This window comes from Chenopodium quinoa, unplaced genomic scaffold (assembly GCF_001683475.1).
Source record: "Chenopodium quinoa cultivar QQ74 unplaced genomic scaffold, ASM168347v1, whole genome shotgun sequence".
NCBI lineage: Eukaryota > Viridiplantae > Streptophyta > Magnoliopsida > Caryophyllales > Amaranthaceae > Chenopodium > Chenopodium quinoa.
The window spans coordinates 2,607,149-2,633,008 of record NW_018742980.1 but is presented as its reverse complement, the minus strand read 5'-3'; the positions used below and the strand labels follow the sequence as shown (position 1 = coordinate 2,633,008).

The following is a 25,860-nucleotide window of genomic DNA, read 5'->3' as shown; positions in this document are numbered from 1 at the left end:
ACGACATTTTTATTTGATTCAATATCTTAAATAAAGTTCAATAAGAAAAAAAAGTTAAATAAAAATAAATTTTAATCATTAAAAATCAGTAAGGCTCTATTCTCTTCACCTTATTTTTGCTTAATTGATATTAAATTATTTTTGCTAAACTTAAATTACTTTTATTGATTCGATCGCTAACTTAGTCATTTTTATTGAAATGGATTTATTTTTGCAGAACCAAACTTATTTTTACTAAATATTATTTAAACAAGGTGACTGGAATAGAACTTAGCTTTTAATAAACCAAATATATTAGTGAATTAGTAAATATAACTTAAGTTCAGCAAAAATTAGGTTAATATATATTCAATAAAATTCGGGTTAATAGAACAAGGAGTTGTTGTTATTATTATTATTAAGTATGATGATAAGAATAATTATGGTAATAATTATGATGGTGATAATAATATTAATAATATGGTAAGTATGATAATAAGAATAATTATGGTAATAATAATAATAATGGTGATAATAATTTGTTGTACGAAAATTATTTTTAATATATATAATTCATTGCTACTGAAATTATAATATTTTTGCTTAACTTATTTTTACTAATAGTATATTATATATGTATATTGTAGTTATTGATTTGTATGGACTAGAACTCAACTTTACTAAATTTAATACCTTCATTTCTTTTTATTTACAGTAAAGGGGTGTTTTATGTGAGACATATTTGTTGCAAATAAAAAAAAAAATTAAAAAAAAAAAAAAAAACTGATATAGCAAATAAATTATTGAATTTAAATTATTTTTACTGAATATAATTTGAATATGATAAGGAGAACGGACAAATGCACAATAGAGCCTTAGCTGGTTAAATATTAAGGGTGATATTTGTACCAAAACTTGAGATAATAATTAAGTTAAAATAAACCCGAAAATAATAGAAGGTATATGTGTTAGGTAGAACAGAGCAAAAACAGGGGAACCTTATATAAATACTCTATATCTTCTTCTCAATTTCATTACCACATTAAACAATCTTACAATTTCATTTCTTGTAATTTTTTGGAACTGCTTCTGTTTTTCATTTGAATACAGAAGCAGGTTCCACTTTAATTTCATTTTTTTAATATAAAAAATCCAAGAATAAAACCTCCTTTTAAACTTTATTTCCCTCATTTTTCTTGCTTTAATTTTCTTTTTCATATTTTATCAAATGAGTGATTTCCTTCAATCCAAACTTGAATTTGTGTTAGTTTTTCTGTAAATGTACCGACAACCCCATTTCGAATAACAATTGTTTTGCGTGATCCTGAAGAAACAAATCTCTAAAAACCTTTCTCATCATATTTAAATCTCAGCATTTCACCAAAAAATTCATCCCCTGTTATTATCTTCCTCTGTTTTTTTTCGCTTCGACGAAAACATGGAGAAGATATCAAATCAAGAGCTTCTTCTACCAGAAGGATTTCTAAGGCAGAGAGATGATATAACAGGGAAAATTGGGTTAATTTGGGAACAAATTAAAACACCCATTTTTGTGCCAATCCTAAAATTAGCAGTCATTATTTGTTTGGGAATGTCAATAATGCTGTTTATAGAGAGAGTTTATATGGGAATTGTGATAATTTTGGTGAAAATGTTTGGAAAAAAACCAGGAAAAAAGTATAAATGGGAAACTATTAAAGATGATGTAGAGCTTGGTAGCTCAGCTTATCCTACAGTTCTTGTACAAATCCCAATGTATAATGAAAAAGAGGTACTATTAAATTTTCTTTATCCCCTCTTCTTAAATTTTTAATTTCGCAACATTAGTTTTTTTTTTTTTTTTTTTTTTTTTTTTACGGTCTTTAAGGTGTACGTTTGAGACCGAGTCTGTAACTTCGGCTAATTGTGCAGGTGTATCAGCTCTCCATTGGAGCAGCATGTGGACTTTCATGGCCGTCTGATCGAATTATAATTCAAGTTTTGGATGATTCAACTGACTCAACCATCAAGGTACTATTCCGTACTACACTAGTACAGTAGAGTTGTAGGTAGTGAAGTAGTGATGCATTTGACATTTGTTCACTTTCTTATCATATGACTATGTAGTATGAAAATTAAAAGAATAGAAGATGCTTGTTAGTTTTTTTCGTATAAAAAACACATCTTATGGAATAAATTGACTCATAACTCACAAAGAGAAACAAGATTAAATTAGGGGGTAAAAAGTTTAATTTTTTTTTTTTTTAAAGCCGTGCTGAATTTGCACCTCAAATTATATAGACTTTGGGTTTTTGGCAACCGTGCACCACGGCATTTTATTCATGGAAAATCGATTTTTAGAATTATCTCTTCTTAATTTTTAAGATTATTTTTACATGGGTATTCTTTTTATGTATGGTGAAAATTTTAGAAAATTACATTTACAACTTTACATCATCTAAATGGAGACTTTTAAATTTTTTAACTATAAAGCATTTATCTCAAAGATAATTCGTATTTTCAATTCGCTATTAAAATTATAGTAAGTATCAAAAAAGAAAGAAAAAGAAATAAAAAAAAAAAGAGGTTATTGTAAATATTCAATTAAAAAAATACCACTCAACGAGACGAAGTTGTTAAAGGATCATGAGGCGATTATTTTAAAATTATTCAGATACTATTATTTCCAAATATTGCGATTGTCCCTACTTAATGTCCTTTAAAGTAATGGAGAACCATAATTCTTATACAAAATTTTGAGAAGAGTTTGTAGAGTGATGAAGCACTTTAGATGACACTTCTAAGTTGTTCTTACTTAAAATAGTATGTACAAGATTACCACTTTACTAAAAAAAAAAAAATACTACAATGACAATATTCATAACTTTTTCCTTTTTTTTTTTTTTTTTTTTTTTTTTTTTTTTTTTTTTTTTTCTGAATTTTGAATTTTGTTTATGGGAGAGCAGGAATTAGTGGCAATGGAATGCAAGAAATGGGCGAACAAAGGAATAAACATAAAATATGAAATTAGGGACAACAGAAATGGGTACAAAGCAGGAGCTCTTAAAGAAGGGATGAAGCATAACTATGTCAAGAATTGTGATTATGTTGCTATTTTTGATGCCGATTTTCAACCTGAACCTGATTTTCTATGGCGCACAATCCCCTTTTTGATGCATAATCCTCAGCTTGCCCTCGTTCAAGCTCGTTGGAAGTTTGGTAATTTCGCTTACTCTTAACTTCTTTTTCTACATATAGTATATGCAAACACAACAACACCTTAGCGTTAGAGAGACATAATTAATTTCGCTCTCTTAACTTCTTTTTCTACATATAGTATATGCAAACACGACAACACCTTAGCGTTAGAGAGACATAATTAAGTTTTTAAGTCTTGTGTTCTTTTAATACTTGAAGGTTTACTAACTAAGCTAATTGGTTTCTACTAAAATACATACTTGAGTTATTATTGGAGCGAACTAGTACACTTAATTACTTAATAAGTAGTGATAGTAAAATAATGTGTGCTTTAATATTCATGTGTGCAAATGTGTACAATAGCCAGTCACTAGATTAAAATTTTGAGAACAACCACCAATTGGTTTTGTAGATGTTGGACTAACATCATTTTATTTTATTTGGCAACTTTGAAATTTATTTAGTTAGGTGTTATTTCTTAAATTTAAACTAGTCTTCTGGCCCGTGCAATGCACGGTTATTCATATAAAATTGCATTGAAAGATGAGTTGGGAAATATCAATAAGTCATTATGGAGTATAATATGTAATCGGAAACATGATTAAAGAAATTAAAATTTTGGAACTTTAATCGAAAAAGGGACTTAAATAGAAGGTGGGGGGAGGGGGGCTAAAATTAAAGAGAGAATAGGAAAAGGTTGAATTGAAGAGGAAAGATAAAGATGAAAGGATGAAGTGTGCATGGAAGATAAAATATTAATTTAATAAAATAATTAAAGAAAAATAATGTAATAAAAAATTAATAATGTAAGAAGACATGTGGCACTTTGGTTAGAGAAGAAGATAGAGAAATGTAATAGAATGGGAATATGTGTTTTTCTTGATTATAGTTTTTGAATACTAAGTATAGATTACTTTGGGATAACATTTTTTCTTTCTTCACCCTAATACGTGGTGTATTAATTAATTAGTATGGGACTATAGATGACTGAGGAGTGCAATTAAGGCAATAAGGAGAAGGACATAAGGTGTATGAAAGTGATATTGCGGCTCAAGTTGATAGTCCTTGTTGGCCAATTTCAAGTGTGACATTTGTTGGTAGGAATCTGATTTAGGGTAGCTTTCCACATGCTCATAATTAAAATAAATGTTGCTTAGAAAGTTTATTACGACTATAAAATATAAGGATAATGATATATGCAACTTTAAGTATAATAACATGAGCATCTACAAAGTAATACTAAGTATATTTCCTAATAAATTAATATTTCGTATTTTATATTAATTTGGAATTACAGGTAAAAATCACGTGTAAATTATTGGTGTAATTAATATTTGATTGAACTTGATATTTCTATTTTTAGATTCTTATATACAATCCTTTTCCAATTATATTTAAAATTTTAAACAATATGTATTCATAAGAGAACTATAACTAAAAGTTAAGAGTGGAAACATTAAGGCTGAATTGAACTACATATAGACTACTATATATTATAACTACTAACATTAATCAACTCTTAATTTTGTCATAAATATCTAAATTAATACTAATATGTAACGTTTATGTTTTCTTCTTAGGGATATGTATACAAAAAGATTGCATTATATCATAAGGGCAAATTGATTCAAAACACAGTACAAACAGCAGTTTCTAATATTGTAATGGTAGTTGTACTAGTTTGTTACTTAGCAAATTCTTTTTTTATGAATGTTTAGACATAAGATCATTGAGACACAGTAGAATAAAGGAAAATTTGGTTTTAACAATCCCAACTTTGATCGATTATCTTTAAATAATATTTACTTTTGATTATTCTAGAATAATCCCAATTTATATAGGTGTCTTCTTATTAAATCCGAACTTTTATTTTTGTTATGCATAATAGTCCCAAAAGGGATCAGCAAAAGCAACAAAATAACACTTCGGATTATTTTAGGAAAATACCTATATAAGTTCAAATAATTATTCTAGAATAATCAAAAGTAAGGATTATTTAAGAAAATCGATCAAAGTTGGGATTATTAAAGCCAGTTTTTCCTAGAATAAATCATACGTGAGTAACAAAACAGGAGTTTTTATTTTTGTGTTGTAGGGTCGTATAAATTTGAGACAGACACTATTAATAAAATTTACAAACACTTTGAATCTCAAAAATACTTTTCCAGTGATGAAAGATTTCTAATGAACCACTCCATGATATAGCAAGGTGATACACCAAGCAACACTTTTTTCTTTTCCAGAATTTTCTAAGCAATTAATAGAAAAAGTTGTAACATGAAATATTATTTTCATGCTTTAAAGTTATGAAATGGCAATATGAAAAATCCCATGAGTATAACTTACACTTGCAGAAGTATAGATTGTTCCAAAATTGGTTCAATTGACCCACATTCCCCCTTTTCCTTTCATTTCTTTTTACTTAGAACAAAAATAAATTAAAAGTATGGACCAAAATCTAGTATGAAGGTCAAATTCTTCAAAAGAAATAAAAAAGTATGAAGGTTAAATCTGTCATTTCACTTATCAAATGTTATTACGTAGTTACAGCTAGCTCCATGTGCTTGGGAAATTTCTTCAGTGATATTCCAGTGATTAGTGATTACCATTGTCTGCCTCATCAAGGGAAAATTAAAGTCTAGGAATTTATGATTGCTTTTATTTTGGTGTAATTTATTTTATAAATTTATTTTCTTGAAAAAAGGGTAATTGATAGAGACATCTCATAGTCCCCATTTATTTAAAAAAAGTAGCACTCTATGTTAAAAAAATTGTCCTTTTATTTATCAATAATAATTGGCAAAAGTTAATGAGCGTTCCCACACGTTAGATAAAAGAATTAAAAGTGAAATTAATACTTCCTCCGTCCCTTAATTTTGCCCCATTGCAAAAATCTGGGTCAAAGTTCTAAAATTTTGACCATGAATTCTCTTTAATTTATAAGTGATAATATATTCATATGGGATCTTGTTAGAATCATGTATAGTTTATTAACATCAATTTTTTATAATTTTTAAACGTAATATATACGTTTGAAGACGTGTCTTGGAAACCGTGAAAAGTCAAATGGGGTAAAAAATAAGGGACAGAGGGAGTATAATAAAACTAACATTAGTTCCACCAAACGACGCGTGATTTATCATGCATTCATAACTTAATATTATTTTAATCAATATAATCATTAGTTATCTAACGTCTCGGGGTGCTCATTAGCAAGATCCATAGTAATTTCTTTTATCTTGAATTAATTTAATCATTTGTTAACTTTCATTTTACATGTGATTTAAATTTATTTTCACTTCTATAACATTAAATCAAGTTTTGTTAGTCACTTATATAGAACTCTTATTCCGTACTTCTTATTAATCCGAACAATGATTTATTCGTTGAAGAACTAATGTAAACAGATTTAGCAAGTTTAACAGTGATATGAAATCACGGATTAACGAAGCTTGGTTGCATCTTACACGCGGATGTATATAATATTGTATGTATAATTTATGAATTTACTACAATGGTTTTATATTTTACCATTTACATATTTATTTTTTTGGCAGTAAATTCTGACGAGTGTTTGATGACAAGAATGCAAGAAATGTCATTGGACTATCATTTTACAGTGGAACAAGAAGTTGGATCTTCTACCTACGCTTTTTTTGGCTTTAATGGTAACCTCACTTTACTCTTTTCAAAATAAATTCTTTTACTAAACCTTATCCAATATATTTTCACACAATTCCCAAATTAGAAGAGATTACCAACCTTTACTTAGGTTGATCATGAATTTTATTTACCTAACTTTTACTTACCGCGATCTACTTAATGAGTGTTCATGGGCACATGATAATCTTCAAAATTTTCATTTTTTTTTTACGGTTTTGGAGCCAAGAAAGAGTTGAAATTAGTAGGGGAATGATGAATCAAAAGTTGAAGCTATCTAATTTTCTTGACTTTTGAAATGTTGGAAAGGTTCTTATACGTATTTATCATACTAATCTCTTAAACATAGAATATGAATAGGTAAAGAACTATGAGTACCCAAGTAAAAATCTTACTATGGCATACACTGGTGACTGGTCGACTTCAGAACAAAATGGTCAAAATCATAGCGATATGAACAAAAACTCTTTCACGAAGTAGCAAATGTTAAAGTTTAATTAAACGTTCAATAGTTGATCAACAAGCTACCATGCTCATAATTACTGTGTGAGAAATGCAGGCACGGCTGGTGTATGGAGAATCTCAGCTATCAATGAGGCCGGGGGATGGAAAGATCGGACAACAGTCGAGGACATGGATCTTGCTGTTCGAGCTAGTCTCAAGGGGTGGAAGTTTTTATACCTAGGTGATCTCCAGGTATCTTCTTAAGTCATAATGAATTAATGCTACTTAACTTGCTTATCCCCTATGAATTAGGTTCGGAATTGTGTGAACTGTTTTTAGATGGAACTAGGGGACTGAGGTCTAAGGGTGCAAATGAGCCCAGTAGACTTGTAAGCCTAGTTCATTAGAAAGTATTGCATTCAGGTTTTCGGCTCATATTTTTCAACTAATGCAATGATGTTGATACAGGTGAAAAATGAACTGCCAAGTACCTTCAAAGCATACCGATTCCAGCAGCATCGATGGTCCTGCGGCCCTGCTAACTTGTTTAGAAAAATGGCGTTGGAGATCATAAGAAACGAGGTAGGTATCTTCTTCCCAATGTAATTGTCAAAAAAGTAAAGATGTTTTCTGGAGAGAAAGACTTCAGTGTTGAATATTTTGCAGAAAGTTTCGTTGTGGAAGAAGGTACATGTGATATACAGCTTCTTCATAGTCAGGAAGGTCATAGCCCACGTAGTTACCTTTGTTTTCTACTGCATCGTCCTCCCTGCCACTGTATTAATACCTGAAGTTGAAGTGCCAAGATGGGGAGCCGTTTACATCCCTACCATTATTACCTTCCTCAATGCAGTTGGGACGCCAAGGTTTACTTCGATCCTCCTGGCCTCTCGTTCTTTTGCTATCTTGTTTTGTTTCGCTTAAACCCCCAAACTTATGTACTGAATCCATCAAGTGGTTTTATCTCTTATTGCAGATCACTTCATCTGCTAGTTTTCTGGATTCTCTTTGAAAATGTTATGTCATTGCACCGTACCAAAGCTACCTTCATTGGTTTGATGGAGGGTGTGCGAGTGAATGAGTGGGTCGTTACTGAGAAACTTGGTGATGCTCTCAAGTTCAAATCGGTGGTTAAAGGATATAGGAAACCTCGTTTTAGGTTTGGAGACAGGTATAACCTCACTTATAAAAATCTTTATCCTATCATTGCCTAGCTATTTCTAATGGACTACCCACCCAATGCACTGATTTCACTCATTTGAACAGGCTGCATATACTAGAACTCGGCGTTGGAGCTTACCTTCTCTTCTGTGGCTGCTACGACCTACTATTTGGAAAGAACCACTTCTTCCTCTACCTTTTCTTTCAAGCCTTCGCCTTCATCGTGGCAGGATTTGGATATGTGGGCACCTTTGTTCTAGGCTCCTAACTCTGATATAAAGACAACTCTGATATAAAGACAATGTGACTGCATACCTTCTTTTTCACTTGGCTGGAACTAGCTTGCAGGATCCGGTTTTCTATCCTTCTTATAGAAGCATAAGGGAATGGTGCCTTTAGTGGCAACTCCCTCAAATACATGTATCAATTTTGTAAAGTCAGTGACACAGAAAAAACCAGAGTTTGGGAGATGTAGTTTGCTTTTGTGTAAAGTTTGGAGAACCTTCGCTGGTCTGAATATTGTTGTAGTCTTATAGATATGGTTACACAAAAAAGTGCAAGCTGTAAGAAATAAAATTCCAACAGTTCAAAGGGCTAGTTCTTTCCCTTCACAAGCTCTATCTTATCTTTGCTCAAATTTTGTAGTCAGGATTTGTTTGTTGTATTTATGCCACTTTCACCAAATAGAGCAAGTGTAACCTTTGTTACTAAGTATTACTAAGTGTTAACCTTAATTAAGTTGTCGAGCATTCCAAGTCGCTAGAAGAAATTATAAAACCGTCACAAACAGAAAAACTGTGATCAAATCCATCCAGGAGTCCAGCAAATGCAAAACCGAAGAGAGGAAATTCAAATAACAGTTGCTATTTGTTCAAAATTAAACCCCCACCCCCCCCCCTTCTCTCCCTCGCCGAAAAACAAAGGTATAACAGGCTGTATGATTGAAGTAATCCTTAATGCCACAATTCAAAATGAATAGTCAGGTAAGTATGGGAGTAGTCCAGGCGTCCAGTTACTATTCTAAGAGATCTTATAGCAAATGCAGGACATGTAATCTGATACATTTACTTTGGGGCAGAGAAAGTAATGCGCTGAAAGGCACACTGAGACTTAAAGAAATAAATCATTTAAGCCATAAATGTCTTGTGGTCACACCACACGTGATCAGGCCAACCGACATTGCTTAAAAGCAACAACTGAATTGCCAAACACCAGGCCGAGGCACACACATCTAGTGCACACGCTGCAATTTCAGCTATCCACTGAGCAAGTAGGCAGCTCTAGTTCACAAGATTACTATAAGCTTAAAAGACTTTGAAGATGTCTAATTCTGATGCATCAATTAATCCCTAGTAGAGTACAAGGACACCAAATCTTCATCCATAAGAGCAAACCATCTCAAATAATGAATTATGTGAGACGGTTTGATCAGATACACCGGCACGTTTCAGAAGAGTTAACAACAGAAAATCAACAAAACCTCAAGCAAGCAAAGGCATAGATGAACCGAACCACCACTTTACTTATACAACCCACCAAGTCAATGTTCACACATTGGCGTCATCAAATAAAATGACAAATATCAACAGGTATAGGCATCATTATCCATCCAAAAGTACCAAAGAAGAAAACTTAAAAGAAAAAAGGGCACCAATGTCACATAGCAAAGCACTCATCACAAAGCAACGTCAACATAAATACACAAGTCTCCATCAAATGTTACGCAAAAATCTAATAACAGCACATCTCCAAAGGAATCAGATCCTCTCCAAGGTCCATTACCTTTATGTAGGGCCGAATTTGAAGATGGAAACTAGACGAGAAGAACAAGAGAGGATCCTAATTCGTCCCGAAAAAGAAATCAATGAGAACATCACCCAGTCCATGAGGATACCTATGTTGAACATCAATTACTCTTACTCTACCCAATCATGCCACTCCTGACTCCTAATCATCCAAAAGAGCACCAACATCATGTAAACAACACAGATACAGTACTGGCTCATTGAGTCATTGCCAATCATGTTTAGCTTATATTATCAAGAACAAAGATCAAATTTTCTATCCCTAAAAAAAAAAGATCAAATTTTCAACTACGTCGATAAAAGTCAAACCAAGCTCGATTTAACCTAATCAATCCGCATTACTAAATATCAATCAACAACATAGTTACATAGATCCTAAGTTTGGCAATTCAACTTCCATCAATCCCAAAATTCAAATAAATTTCGATAAATCAGAAGTTCAAGGGTTCTACTCCAACCCAATCTATCATTCCAAGTTTCCAACAATCATTAATCAAGTAAACAACAGATAACACTAGTATTAATTATAAACTTCAACAAACCAATTACATTAATCTAAAACAATGGTTTGCTTAATACAACATTATTCAAAAAAACAAAACAAAAACTCACATTTGAAACTCCAGAAAAAAAAAACCCTAATTCCCAAAAATTAGAGAACCTTGAGCATATCCTCAGCGCCGCTAAAAGTAAAAGCGCCGCCATCTTCCATATTAAGCACCTTAACAACACCATCTTCAACCAACATAGCATACCTCTTTGATCGAACACCTAATCCAATCGGCTTATCCCTCAAATCAAGCTCAGCACCAATCGCACGAGTAAAATCACCATTACCGTCGCTTAACATCATAACTTCATCATTAACATTCAAATTCTCTTTCCACGCTTTCATAACAAAAGCGTCGTTAACAGAAATGCAGGCAATAATATCGACGCCTTTAGATTTAAGCTCAGAAGCTTTAGCGACGAAACCAGGGACATGTTTCTGGGAGCAGGTGGGGGTAAAAGCGCCGGGAACAGCGAAGAGGATGGCTTTCTTGGAGGTAGTGAGAGCGGAGATTGTGACGGTTTGGACTTCGTCGGAAGCGTCGAGAAAGGAGAGGGTAGCGTCGGGAAGCTTGGAACCGACGGAAATGGCGGCGTTGATAGTGGGTTTGGTGGAGTATTTGAGGGGTTTAAGGGAGGAAGAGGATTTGAGGTTGAGGGAGAATGAAGGGGTGAGAGTGGAGTGGAGGAGGCTGTTGTTGCGGCGGAAGAGGGAGGGTTTTGGGGTGGAGAGAGAGAATAGGCGGGTTGCTGCTGCGGCGGTGGTGGTTGCGGTGAATGCCGCCATTGTTGTGGAGGAGAGAGAAAGTGAGAAGATGGAGATATGTTGGGTGAAGTGAAAGTGTGAGATTGAGAAATTTTATGAGGAAATGTTGGTTTTGTTGAGAGAGACAATAAATGGGGTTGAATTTAACGCAATTGTGACACCTATTACCTAATTCTAACTCTTTAAGTAGAAATTTTTGTGTGATTTTTTTTATTTGTCCTCGTCTCATTAGTGATTTAGTGCCTTCCACTCCTGGTAGTCTATGAAAAATTTCTTTGATAAGGATTTGGAAGAGGAAAACAAACTATTGTAGTCCATGGAGGAAGGTTAACCTAAAGCGTTCTTATGAATGAGTGGATGACCAGAAATGAAGTAGTATGTCGTAAGGATGATGAAGGGGAGAGAAGGTTTCACAAGGAGAATCGATAGTGAAGATTGAGGGAAATCCCATTAATCGGATTGATTTATTAAATATGTAAATCATCCACTTTTTTTAGAGCAAGTCCCACTTTCTCAATTGAGAAACATAGGATGTTTATCAAATGTTGTTGACTCACCTCTCTTCCTCCTTCCTTCTTGCTTTCTTAATGTAACAACGGCAGTTATTTTCACCAAAATCTCAAACAACAACCCAACAACTACATATAGCTACACCAACCCCAACCAAACCATTTTCGGCGGCCATTTTTCATCTGTTTAAAAAAAATGGGAAGAAAAGTAGATTTAATGACCTTCTTGATTTATAAATTTTTGTAAAATTATAAACTAAAATTATGTACTAGTAAATTAAACTTGTAAAACTAAATTTTCTCTTGAAGATTTAGAGTAGCATGTCATTCATTTGCAATGAAATCCACTATTTGATTGCACGAATTACGAATCCAATGTAGATAAATCCACATGTGCGTCACAAGTACGATTTTTCTAATGGTATTTATCGAAATTGATTCATTGATAGGAATGACAATTCAATCCAAGTTTGATTCAAATCCGATTCAATCCGAAGAAAACAGTTCGATCCGAATCCGTTTAAAAATAATCCGAATCCAAATCCGATAAAATAGATTTGAATCCAAATAGGAGGCAGATCGGACTTGGACCCTACGTAAAAGTCCGACCGAGTCCGACCCAAGTTCGAGTCTGAGTCCGAGTGTGAGGATATATGCTCTTTATAAATTGGGACAATTTCCAGCTTGTTTGTAGCAAATCTTTGTTATGTAACTTAATTCATAATTAAAATATGTTATGTTTATACCCTATACCCTATGTTTTTCCTAATTTTTTACGCACCAATATTAAGAAATAAATTTTATTAGGGACAATACAAGCAATTATAGGTATATCATACATTATTAAAAAAAAAGTATTCAGATCATTAGGAGGTCCGAATAAACGAACCGGATTCGGATCCTAAAATTACGAGTCGGATTGGACTCGGACTCGGATTTTTCTGATTCAAATTTGTATCCGAGTCCAGGGTCTGTTAACTAAATGAATCGAATTTGGATTTACTCGCATCCGACCCGAATCCGATCCGTTGCCATTCCTATTCATTGAAGTGAATGACGTAAGAATATTTCCTTCAACACTTAAAAATATTAATTCTAAAAAATAAGGCCTTTTTGAAACCTTATACGAAACCCATGGACTTTAATTTATTTAAAGAATGGGGTAGCTATGTAAATTGTACTTCATATTAATTAGTGTAGGGAATTTTTCAAATCCAACCTTGAGCCCCACTGTGATCATGCTTTTAGGCATGGTGGCGTCCAAAGGGAAGGAAGCTAAAGATAAAAGAGTCGCCAACAAGTTTTAGGAACTTGTAAACCGTTCACGGGTGTGAAGGTTACACCCCATTCACGATCACGGAGATCGCTAACTTCATAGTGGTCCGGAACCATGACTGGATATTCGAGGATGATGGTACGAATCCAATCTAAAAGAGATTGAACCCGCCGTAAATCGGCCTCTACTTAATTCTTATGATATTCATGTGCTCTTTTCGATCAACATACATACAATAAATTAATCCTAAGCATATTAAATCTACGTTTGTTGATTATTAATGCACAATTAAATCTAATATTGGTGATCACTTGAATTTAAATCATATCAGCCTAAATCAAATTACTATTATCTTATTAGGCGTGATTTCAAGTACAAATTCCCTTTAAACCTGCAAAAAGGGCGTAATCAAGCAATAAAAATAATCATGAATAATCAAGAAATGTATAATTGACACAACAATCATCATCATTGCAAGATCCTAGACATGATACTAAACGGATCAATAACAAATCCTAGCATGTCACTAACAAAGATCAAAACTTTCGCCTAAACATGATACTAGAAATCAACATAACATTAGAAATATTAATTAACACCCTAAACATGATACTAGGAATCAAAATCAACATTCTAACATGATACTAGAAATTAATATAAAGTCCTAAGCATGATACTAAGAATCATAAAGATATCCTAACATGATTTCTATATCGAAAGAATAATTAAGTAATTGAATTACTTACTTTGATGCCTCGTATCTCTTTCTATCAAAGCAATAAACATGTTAGTAACTTCAAGAAATATTAAATCAAATAAGAATTGAAATATAGATTTGGGACCAAACCCTTTGAACTATCAACCTTTTACATCGAGGTCGAAGGCAACTTTGAGATTGGCTAGGAGTATTCGAAGCTCGTGAATGAGGTATGGTGTTTGCTTAGGGAAAAGTATCAAAGATATGTGTAGGGATGTGTTTAGGCTAGGCTAAGAAAAGAATCAAGAGAGAGAGAAAGTATTAGATAGGGGTGGCAAAAACTGACCCGACCCAAAAACCCGACACGAACCCGACCCGAAAATAGCAATTTAGGGTTGAGAATTTCGACACGAAAACTTAAATGGGTTGACACGAACTCGACCCGAAATTAAATGGGTTAGGTTAAGGTTGAAATTTTCAACCCAAAAATGACCCACGTAACCCGAAATTATTTTCGGGTCAACCCGAACCCGACCTTATAACCCAAAAAATGTCTTTTAAAAAAACAAAATATTTGGCTGAAGCCCAAATTGAAAGCTGAAAAGAGTGAAAACTTAAAACCCTAAAAACCTAAACAGCCGTTTTCACTCCTTTTCATCTTTAATTTTCACATTTTCTCTCTCCTCAATTCTTTCGTTCTCTCACAGTCTCACTTCTCTGCTTCTGTCTTCTCAACTTATATGTCTCTTTGAATTCACCATTCTCATCTCATAAGAACTCTCAAGTTCTCAACTGTCAAGCTCATTAGCTCAATGTCTCAAACTCTCAAAGGTAATTTTTTGTTAATTTTTTTTGTTTTCGTTTCGTTTTTTTTCGATCTCTAAGTTCTGAAGTTCTTCTCGATTTTTTCTTTCGATCTCTATTTCTCCATCTTCAAATCTTCCTCTCCTTCAAGCCGTCAAAGCTCAAAGGTAATTTTCCATTAATTGTTTTTGTTTTGTTTTCTTTTTTTTTTTAATACATTTTTTGTATTTGATTTTTGTTGTTGTTCTTGCTTGATAATAGTCTTAATATGCCTAAAATTTTTGTTGTTAATTTCTATTGTTGATTTGTTTTTTTTTTTTTTACGGGAAAGGGTATATCTGTAAGACCATCTGTTGCTGATTTGTTGTTTGACGGGAAAGGGTATTTTGCATGTGAATTTTTTTTTTGATTTTTTATTTTGATTTATGTTGTTGTTCATGTAATTTTTAATTTATATCGTTGTTCTTGTTCATATAATTTCTGATTTTTAGGTTTAATTTATATTGTTCATATAATTTCTGTTCTCCATTCTCGATTTTTAGGCTTAATTTTTAATTTATATTGTTGTTCTTGTTCATATAACAGCCTAGCTTGTTGTTATTGACTTGTTGTTTAATTTATAGTGCGTACAGTTATTTTGCAGGTTTGTGAGAATGTAATTATTGTATAATTTTTGGCAGAAATAATGGACACCCATGTTCAACAACTTTCTTCCGGGGAAGAGGAGGAGATTGACACTACAATAAAAGACAAAGGAAGGGATAAAAACCAGCAAACTTCTTCTGATAAATCTCATGTGATTCTTACTGGTAAGAAACGTTAACGTCGGCTTTCTTCTAGTGTTTGGGTGCATTTTGAGTTTTAAGACGAGCCTGATGAAAATGGTAATCTGATTTGCAAATGTAAAAAGTGTGGTTTACGTTTTAATGTTGATAGTAAGAATGGAATTGGGAATCTTCATCGTCATTAAAAAAATGTAAACAAAGGTCTTTTAGGGATGTTGGTCAAATGATATTAGAGTAAACGTCTTCTAGTTTAGGAAATAGATTGCCTAATTTTGATGTTGATTATTTCTGTGAATTATTATCTCTTGCTATTGTGGAGCATGATATGCCATTTCAGTTTGTAGAGTTCAAGGGTTTTAGGAGATGTTTTAATTATTTGCATCCTGATTTCAATCCTGTCATGCAAAATAGTATCAAATCTGATGTGCTTAAGATGTATAAAAGAGAGAAAGAGAAATTAAAAGTGGTATTGGGCTCAACTTGTAGTAGAATTGCATTGACTTCTGATTGTTGGACTTCTATAACCACCGAGGGTTATATTTCATTCACGACTCATTATGTTGATAAGTCTTGGTGTTTGCAAAAAAAGATCTTGAACTTTTCTTACATTAGTCCTCCCCATACAAGAATTCATTTATGTGATCATGTGTATGGTTTGTTAAAGGAATGGGGTATTTAGAAAAATATTTTTTCAATTACATTAGATATGCTTCTTCAAATGATGTTTTTGCTGAAAATCTAAAAGGGGAACTTGAGTTGATTAGTAGTGGGGAATTTTTTCATGTAAGGTGTTATGCTCACATTTTTAATTTAATTGTTCAAGATGGTTTAAAAGAGATTGATGAGGCTGTGTATAAGATTAAGAAGAGTGCCAAGTATTGTAAGAGTTCACAAGCTAGGAAACAAAGGTTTTTAAGTTGTGTATCACATGTTGAAATTCAATCTACTAGAATTTTACAACAAGATATTCCTACTAGATGGAATTCAACTTACATGATGCTTGATTGTGCTTTGTATTTTAAAAAAGCTTTAATTTACTTTCAAAAAGTTGATACAAATTATGTGCATTGTCCTTCTACGGAAGAATGGGGTAAAGTTGAGAAAATATGCAAGTATTTGAAAGTTTTCCATGATGTCACACTTGCCTTTTCCAGCACCAAATATCCAATTTCCAATCTCTATTTTCATATAGTCTTGTAGGTTAGGTTGTTGTTACAAAATGAAATAAAAAGTTTAGGTCTTTTTATGCAAAGAATGTCTTGTAAGATGTATGTGAAATTTGGAAAATATTGGTCAGAATTTAGTACATTTATGGCTATTGATGTGGTGTTGGATCCACGATATAAGTTGCAATGTGTCAATTGGGGTTACATGAGGATATATGGTCAGCATAGTATTAAATATGAGCTTGAGTCCTCTAAGGTTAAGGATGCTCTACGGAGGTTGTACGAGGCTTATGAATCCTCACTCTCATTCTTCATCAAGCAAAGCTATTCACACTACTAATGCTTCCAATGCTGCTGATAGGCCGTCGTCTAGCCTTCCAAAATATAAATTCCTATATTTGTCTCACTTACTAATAGCAAGGGTAAGAAAGAGTCGAACCCAAGAGAGGTGTTGAATCAACCACCGAGTACTACCGTTTAAATAAGCTAAATGAAGTCGAAATTGGGTTGGTTTTGAGTAACTTCTACTAATTCAATTCAACTAAAGCTAAGAGGAAATTAACAATATTTAGAAGAATCTAGGGCTCGGGTTATACCACTCAACTTTACCACAAATCACAATTAGCATGCAGCAATCAAGGTAAATTAATGGGATAAATTAGGGAAGTCATCTAAGGTACTCAACTACTCTCTCAAGCTAGAGGGATTACTTGAATCATGAATACAACCTACTCTCGTGGTTACATAGCATAAAACAAGTGTTAAAGCATAATCACGATGACATAACATCCCTTGAACGGAAATTCCTATTCTCATGGCATTTCGGGTCAATCAAGCATAAAGGAGCTAACTCAAGTTCATCTCTCGATCCTTCGTTGAGAAAGCTTAGATAAATAGTTCTAGCAATGGCCATATACAAGAACTAAGCAATTAAACCACTTAAGCTCAACTAATTAACACCCAATAATTACCCAATTATGGCATGCAACAAGTAATTAGTGACTACATTGAGGGTTTTACCCAAACCCTAGAAATTAGACTACTCACAATCCATGGAGATTAAAGCAATTAGAGATTTCAAGCAATTCATGAACAAATTCAAACTAAGGATTAAGCTAATTAACAATCTAAACATGCAAGTACTAGCAAATAATTACCAACAAAGTAAAGAGAAATGGAAAAGCTGAGTAAGAAATGGTTACTATGAAGCTTTAAAGTGAGCAACAATGGTGGACTTTGTCTTCTACAATGATTGAAGTTGAATATTTCCAAGCTACAATTAAGAACTAACTAATGATTTTGAGAGTTTTGATGTTATAAAATTGCTAAACTAAGAGAAAGTACTAAAAACCTTCATTCCCCGTACAAATGAGCTCAAGGGGGGTATTTATAAGACCCCCAAATAAAAAGGACAGAGAAAACGAGGAAGGAGTTCGACTGTAGGTCTACACGGACATGCCAAATTTGGCACGGTCGTGTAAGGCTCAGCGCGGTCGTGCCAAGTTTCGCACGGACGTGCAGGAGGGCCAAAATGGAGGCAGAAGCTACTGCCAAGGTCTGCACGGACGTGCAGATTTTGGCACGGACATGCCATCATCTTGCACGACCGTGCAGAATGCCCTACCTAGACAGCTTAACTTTGGGAGGCTGTAACTTCTTTGTTTCTTTCCGAAAATGGACCTATGACCAGTCATTTGAAAGCTCTTGAGATGAACTTAAATCTCCAATTTGAATCACGTCAAAAGGTTGAGTAGATCAAAAGTTATGGTTGGTTGAAGTTGACGCTTATGCAAACAACCTTTCAAGGTTCTCCAAAAGCTTTTCATTTCCCTTTAAGGCATTCCTCCTTCTTCCTCCATGGCTCTATCAACCAAGCTTGCATGCTTGATCACATCCATAGTGCTAAAAATAGCTACATTACATCAAAAATACAAACAACTCGTGAAGCATGGATGGTACAAATTTTGCATAAAAATAGGTTAAAGAATGAACTTTGATGTCGATTAATAACGAAAACAAGGTTTAAAAGTACCCTTAAATCATGCCAAATAACAAGTTATCATCTGCCAATGAAGCTTATAATGATTTTATGATGGTAAACAACTTTCTGATGCATTGACCTTTATTGCAAGTGAAACAAATGCCAAGTTTTAATGATTGAGTAGCAAATCCTGATATAACTCAGCTGCTTTTAGTTTCCATCTTTAAGTTTCATCTTATGTTAAACCATGACTGACTGCTTTCTCACTTTACTACACTCATGTTTCTAGTGTTATATCAATCATTATAAGATTGTTTGAAATTTACTGGTTAGTAATCCTAAATTTCTTATCTAAGTGGATGGTTTGGGCCAGATTGTCAATGGCCAGGTTGTCAAGTTGTATAATCTAAATTTATTGTATTATAATCTCATTTTTATTTTCTTATTTTTTGTGTCTTGCTACTCATGTAATCTAATCTTGGTATATAGGATTTTGATAGTTTCTCTATGTAGCAATCAAGTGTGGCAATCAAATCTGAAATTGATATGTATTATGAGGAGCCCCTTATCCCTCGAGGCACCAACCTTGATATTATGTCTTATTGGAGAACTTGTTCGGTCCGTTATCCTATATTAGCTAAAATTGCTAAAGATATTCTTGTTGTCCCTGTATCAACCGTGGCCTCCAAATCAGCTTTTAGTACTGGAAGTCAGGTGCTTGATTGTTATAGAAGTTCTTTAAAATCAGAAACGGTGGAGGCTATCATTTGCTTAAGGGATTGGGACTTTGGGGAACGTAATAAATGACTTAATATACAAGTAATGAAGTAATACAATACTTCTAACTTTTATTTTAATACATGTCATATATTATTTTGTAATTTGCTATCTTTTTTCTTGTAGCAAATATGGATCCTCAAATGGAAATTCTAGGTGGATCAATTATGAAGCTTAAAGTGGGGGACAACGATGACACACCACGTACCTCGCCCGAACTTGAACAATTTGATGAGAATGCTTCTTTGAACATTGTTTGACTCATGAAGACTATGAAGTTTATTTAAAAACATTTATTTCTTTTTAATTGTGGTTTGTAATTTGTTAAGACTTTATCTTGTTATGTAATAGTTAATCAGGTTTTGTTAACTGTTAAGTAGTAAAAAACTCAAAATCAGGCTTAAAAATCAGGTTATTCAGGTAAAAAAAATATTAAAAAATAAGGTAAAATCAGGTCATTTTCGGGTTGACCCGAACCTGAAAATATCTGGTTCAGGTTGGGGTTTTCAACCCGAAAACTTAAATGGATCAGGTTCAGGTTCAGGTTGGGGGTTAGCTAACCCGAAACCCGAAAACCCGAACACGAATCCAACCTGACCTGATCCGTTTTCCACCCCTAGTATTAGAGAGGGGATTAGATGATGATTGTTGGTGATCAAGCTTGTTGATGATTGAAAAATGGGTGAAACGACCTCTATTTATAAGGGAAAAAGAGGGTCAAAGGATCAGACTAGAGTCAGAATCCGAATCGGAATAAAACAGGTTCCATCGTGGTGCGATAGACAACGGTTTTTGCGATTTTTGTTTTTATCATAACTTTTGATCCAGAAACCGAAATAAGATAAATAATATATCTTTGGAAATCTCTAGAGTTCTACTTTTTAGCCTAATTATAATTAGATTTATATCTTTTGTAAAATAAAAGATACGATCGAAATAATAGAACAGTGTCAGTTTTGGATAGAGTTTGGTATTTTAATCCTATCTGTTTCGTTTCTAATCGGAACTGGGATCATGATATATCATTGGAAAGATAAATTCAAGGGCTATCCAACCATCCAAGATTAGGATTATCAAAAAGAGGAGTTTTATTCAAAATCAAATTCTTTGATCTATATCTTTCGGAAAGGATATATTAGAATCTCTAGAGACTTCTAGAAGCTCCTAATGAATCCTAATTGGTTTAGGGTTGGAAATAAGGTATTTGGACCCTCACATGATCATTGGGTCGCAGGTAAGGCTTGGTTCAGGTTCAATTTAGAATTTTGGCCATAACTTGTTCGTTATAAGTTGGATTTGGGGTTATAATGTATCGTTGGAAAGCTTTTTTCAAGCCCCATCCAACTAAACAATAATTGGACCAGGATCATGGACCAAAATAATCTAGTTTGGACGTTTTTAAGGTTTGGACACGAAATCAATGATTTTGGGGACACGAAATCCATGATTTTGGTTTAAAACATTTAAAGAAAGGTTATTAATGGTCAAGGCTAAAGGAAAATTCACGAGACTCGTCAACTCTTCACCTAACTCGATAATCAAAGACGTGAAAGGTACTCATCACTGGGTTTGGTTTTTGGGGAGAAACAATCAGGTGTCTACAATTAGCTTCTTGTAGGAAACTTTTATCTCGCCCTATTGTAGGTCATGTTTTTAGGCATGCCGGCGATCCTAGGATAAAAGCTAGAGAAAGAGTCGCCAACAAGTTTTAGGATCTTGTAAACCGTTAACGATTATGAAGAATACACTCCATTCACAATCACAGAGGTTGGTATAATGGTCTAGAACCATGACTGGATGTTCGGGGATGCTTGTACGAACTTAACTTTCAAAGAGGTCAAATCCGCCCTAGAATAGGCCTCTACTTAATCTTAATTGGCGTTCATGCGCTTTTCGATCAATATGCATACATCAAATTAATCCTAAACCTATTTAATCATGTTGGTTAATTATTAATGCACAATTAAATCTAATACTTGTGATAACTTGAATTAAAATTATGTTAAACCTAAATCCAATTATAAATTATCTTATTAGGCATGATTTCAATTACAAATTCCCTTTAAACCTGCAAAAAGGGGCGTGATCAAGCAATAGCAACAAATTGTTGATAATCAAGCAACATATGATTATCATAATAATCATCATCATAAAAAAATATCGTTAGTAGTAAGACTCTAGGCATGATACAAAACATATTAATAACAATCCTAGCATGTTACTAAATAATTAAAAATATGGTTCTAAACATGATGCTAGTAATCAAAGCAATAAAAATTATTAAAGTAAATAAAAAAAGAATTAAATACTCACTCCGAATGTGCAACTTTGAATACTACATCATGAATAAATTGTTAGTAACTTCAATAAAAATAATATTTCACAAGAATTAAATTAAAGAGTTAGAGAAATTAATATTACCCTTGGGATTATACCTTCACGCCTTGGTCATAAAGGTAGAACCTTCAGATCTTGTTTTGACTTTGAATTACTTGAATAAGATTAGATATAAAGCTAAGAACAACATAAATTGCACATAGAAACTTTAAGTCTAAGCCTTTTGGGATTAGGGGTGGCAAACGGATCAGGTCAGGTCGGGTTCGTGTTCGGGATTTTGGGTTTCGGGTTAGCTAACCCCCAACCTACCTGATCCATTTAAGTTTTCGAGTTGAAAACCCCAACCTGAACCTGATATTTTCAGGTTCGGGTTAACCCGAAAACGACCTGATTTAACCTGATTTGACCTGATTTTTTATTTATTCTTTTAAAAAAAAATTACCTGAATAACCTGATTTTTTAAGGCTGATTTTGAGTTGTTTACTACTTAATAGTTAACAAAACCTGATTTTTTTTTTTACCTAATGTTTTCAAACATGATTTCCAAACTAAAGTTTTCAAGAAAACCCAATAAATTTTAACAAGTCTAAATGCCTAATTAACTATTACATAACAAAATAAAGTCTTAACAAATTACAAACCACAATTAAAAAGAAATAAATGTTTTTAAATAAACTACATTGTCTTCATAAGTCAAACAGTGTTCAAAGAAGCATTCTCATCAAATTGTTCAAGTTCAGGTGAGGTACGTGGTGTGTCATCGTTGTCCCCCACCTTAAGCTTCATAACTAATCCACATAGCATTTCCATTTGAGGATCCATATTTGCTACAAGAAAAAAGATAGCAAATTACAATCAATAATATATGATAGCCTCCACCGTTTCTGATTTTAAAGAACTTCTATAAGAATCATGCACCCGACTTCCAATACTAAAAGCTGCACTACTAGAAAACAGGCCATTTTCGACGGCGAAATTCCATCGGAAACACCCTGAAACCCGTCGGAAAAGGCCGTTTTCGACGGAAATTCCGTCGGAATCGGTTGTCGGAAACACTTTTGTAGGAAAAACGGCATTTTCCGTCGGAAATGACCTTTTCTGACGGAATTTCGACGGAATTTTTTCGTCGAAAGAGGATTTTTCGGAACCGAAAAGTCCGTCGAAAATTTCCGACGGAAATTCCGTTGGAAAATTTATTATAAAAAAAAAAAAAAAAACTCCACCCACCACCTTCACCACCATCCCACCCACTGCCACCATAACTCAAATCCCCACCCACCAGCCCACCCCCTACCCCCTGACTTACCCCCCTGCCCACCACCACCAGCCCACCCCACCCATGCCCCCTACTCCCCTGACTTACCCCCTCACCCACCCACACCACCACAAGCCCACCCCACCCCGGCCCTGCCCCCTACCCCCCTAACTTACCCAGACACCCTACCACACCAGCCCACCATAACCAAGACCACCGCAACACAAAAAAAAAAAAAAACGAAAATTCATAAAAAAAAAAACAAAATTGAATATACAAAAATTAAATTCAGCAAAACCAAACTCAGAAATTAGAAATAAAAGCAAAAAAAAAAAAAAACGAATCAAAAATAAACCCACAAATTCAAAATTCACTCACAATACTAAATAAAAATAAACATACCTTTTGAAATTTCATCTTTGTTGGGTTTAAATGGTCAAACTCGACCATGAAAATTCCAGATCTGGAATTTTCAAGGTCGAGTTTGAACAAAAAAAACCATAAACTTTGAATGAGAGGAGATAAATTTCGCGGTGGTGGTGTGTGGTGAGCAAAGTGTTGGTGGTGGTGTGCGGTGAGGATCGTGCTCGTGGGCGGAGGTGACGAAGAGAGGAGGGGAAGGGAAAGAGGAGAGGAGAAGGGTGAGGAGATGAGAGGAGGGAGAACGACGAGGAGATAAGAGGAGGGAGAAGGGAAAGAGGAGAGGAGGAAGAAGGAGAAAAGTGGCGGAATGGAGGAGTGAGAAAATGAGATCCGGTTTTAAATGTAGGGTTTTTTTTTAAAAAAAAAAAAAAAACCTGAATTCCGACGGAATTTTCCGTCGGAAGATAAATTTTCCGACGGATTTTATTTCCGTAGGAAGTTTGATATTCCGATGGAAAAATCCGTAGGAAGATTCCGACAGATTTTTTTCCGTAGGAAATTTAACGTTCCGACGGATATTCCGTCGGAAATCATTTATTTTTCCTACGGAAAATAATTCCGTCGGAAATTTCCTACAGAATTCATGTCCGTCGGAAACAGTCCGTCGAAAATAGACCTATTTCTAGTAGTGCAGATTTGGAGGCCACGGTTGATACGGGGACATCAAGAACATCCTTAGAAATTTTAGCTAATATAGGATAACGGACCGAACAAGTTCTCCAATAAGACAAAATATCAAGGTTGGTGCCTCGAGGGATAAGGGGCTCCTCATAATACATATCAATTTCAGATTTGATTGCCACACTTGATTGCTCCATAGAGAAACTATCAAAATCCTATATACCAAGATTAGATTACATGGTTAACATGACACAAAAAATCAGAAAATAAAAATGAGACTATAATACAATAAATTTAGATTATACAACTTGACAACCGAACCATTGACAATCTGGCCCAAACCATCCAGTTAGATCAGAAATTTAGGATTACTAACCAGTAAATTTCAAACAATCTTATAATGATTGATATAACACTAGAAACATGAGTGTAGTAAAGTAAGAAAGCAGTCAGTCATGGTTTAGCATAAGATGAAACTTAAAGATTCAAACTAAAAGCTGCTGAGTTATATCAAGATTTGCTACTCAATCATTATAACTTGGCATTTGTTTCACTTGCAATAAAGGTCAATGCATCAGAAAGTTGTTTACCATCATAAAATCATTAGAAGCTTCATTGGCAGCATTGGAAGCATTAGTAGTGTAAATAACTTTGCTTGATGAAGAATGAGAGGATTCATAAGCCTCATACAACCTTCGTAGAGCATCCTTAACCTTAAAGAACTCAAGCTCATATTTAATACTATGTTGACCATATATTCTCATGTAACCCCAATTGACACATTGCAATTATATCGTGGATCCAACACCACAGCAACAGCCATAAATGTACTAAATTCTGACCAATATTTTCCAAATTTCTCATACATCTTACAAGCCATTCTTTGCATAAAAAGATCTGAACTTTTCATTTCATTTTGTAACAACAACCTAACCTGCAAGACTCTATGAAAGTAGAGATTTGAAGTTGGATATTTTGTGCTGGAAAAGGCAAGTGTGACATCATGGAAAACTTTCTAAAACTTGCATATTTTCTCAACTCTACCCCATTCTTTCGCAGAAGGACAATGCACATATTTGGCATCAACTTTTTGAAAGTGAATTAAAGCTTTTTTAAAATACAAATCACAATTAGGCATCATGTAAGTTGCATTCCATCTAGTAAAAATATCTTGTTGTAAAATTCTAATAGATTGAATTTCAACATGTGATACACAACTTAAAAACCTTTGTTTCCTAGCTTGTGAACTCTTACAATACTTGGCACTCTCTCTAATCTTATACACAGCCTCATCAATCTCTTTTAAACCATCTTGAACAATTAAATTAAGAATGTGAGCACAACACCTTACATGAAAACATTTCCCACCACTAATCAACTCAAGTTCCCCTTTTAGATTTTCAGCGAAAACATCATTTGAAGAAGCATTATCTAATGTAATTGAAAAAATATTTTTCTAAATACCCCATTCCTTTAATAAACCATACACATGATCACATAAATGAATTCCTGTATGGGGAGGACTAATGTAAGAAAAGTTCAAGATCTTTTTTTGCAAACACCAAGACTTATAAACATAATGAGCTGTTAATGAAATATAACCATTGGTGGTTATAGAAGTCCAACAATCAGAAGTCAATGCAATTCTACTACAAGTTGAGCCCAATACCGCTTTTAATTTCTCTTTA

General features: G+C 33.7%; 2 protein-coding genes across 2 annotated transcripts; one reads left to right on the top strand and one right to left on the bottom strand.

Annotated features, from left to right (window-relative positions):
- The first annotated feature begins 958 nt into the window (after window positions 1-958).
- On the top strand, window positions 959-9,069 carry LOC110729399 (glucomannan 4-beta-mannosyltransferase 9-like). Its single transcript, XM_021909142.1, has 9 exons — window positions 959-1,750; window positions 1,891-1,989; window positions 2,925-3,177; window positions 6,714-6,824; window positions 7,376-7,512; window positions 7,729-7,842; window positions 7,927-8,126; window positions 8,237-8,431; window positions 8,527-9,069. Exons 1-9 carry the CDS (start codon window positions 1,418-1,420, stop codon window positions 8,687-8,689), a joined length of 1,605 nt encoding a protein of 534 aa, XP_021764834.1. The 5' UTR covers window positions 959-1,417; the 3' UTR covers window positions 8,690-9,069.
- Window positions 9,070-10,620: 1,551 nt separating this feature from the next.
- LOC110729398 (peroxiredoxin-2E, chloroplastic-like) lies at window positions 10,621-11,728 on the bottom strand. The gene has a single exon (XM_021909141.1). It carries the CDS (start codon window positions 11,560-11,562, stop codon window positions 10,879-10,881), a length of 684 nt encoding a protein of 227 aa, XP_021764833.1. The 5' UTR covers window positions 11,563-11,728; the 3' UTR covers window positions 10,621-10,878.
- Between the last annotated feature and the right edge of the window lie 14,132 nt (window positions 11,729-25,860).

Bases quoted from the DNA above. Each gene is read 5' to 3' on its own strand.
- LOC110729399 (XM_021909142.1), top strand. From the start codon at position 1,418: ATGGAGAAGATATCAAATCAAGAGCTTCTTCTACCAGAAGGATTTCTA. The intron at 8,127-8,236 runs GTTTACTTCGAT...CTCTTATTGCAG, and splicing joins AATGCAGTTGGGACGCCAAG to ATCACTTCATCTGCTAGTTT. The intron at 8,432-8,526 runs GTATAACCTCAC...TCATTTGAACAG, and splicing joins CGTTTTAGGTTTGGAGACAG to GCTGCATATACTAGAACTCG.
- LOC110729398 (XM_021909141.1), bottom strand. From the start codon at position 11,562: ATGGCGGCATTCACCGCAACCACCACCGCCGCAGCAGCAACCCGCCTA.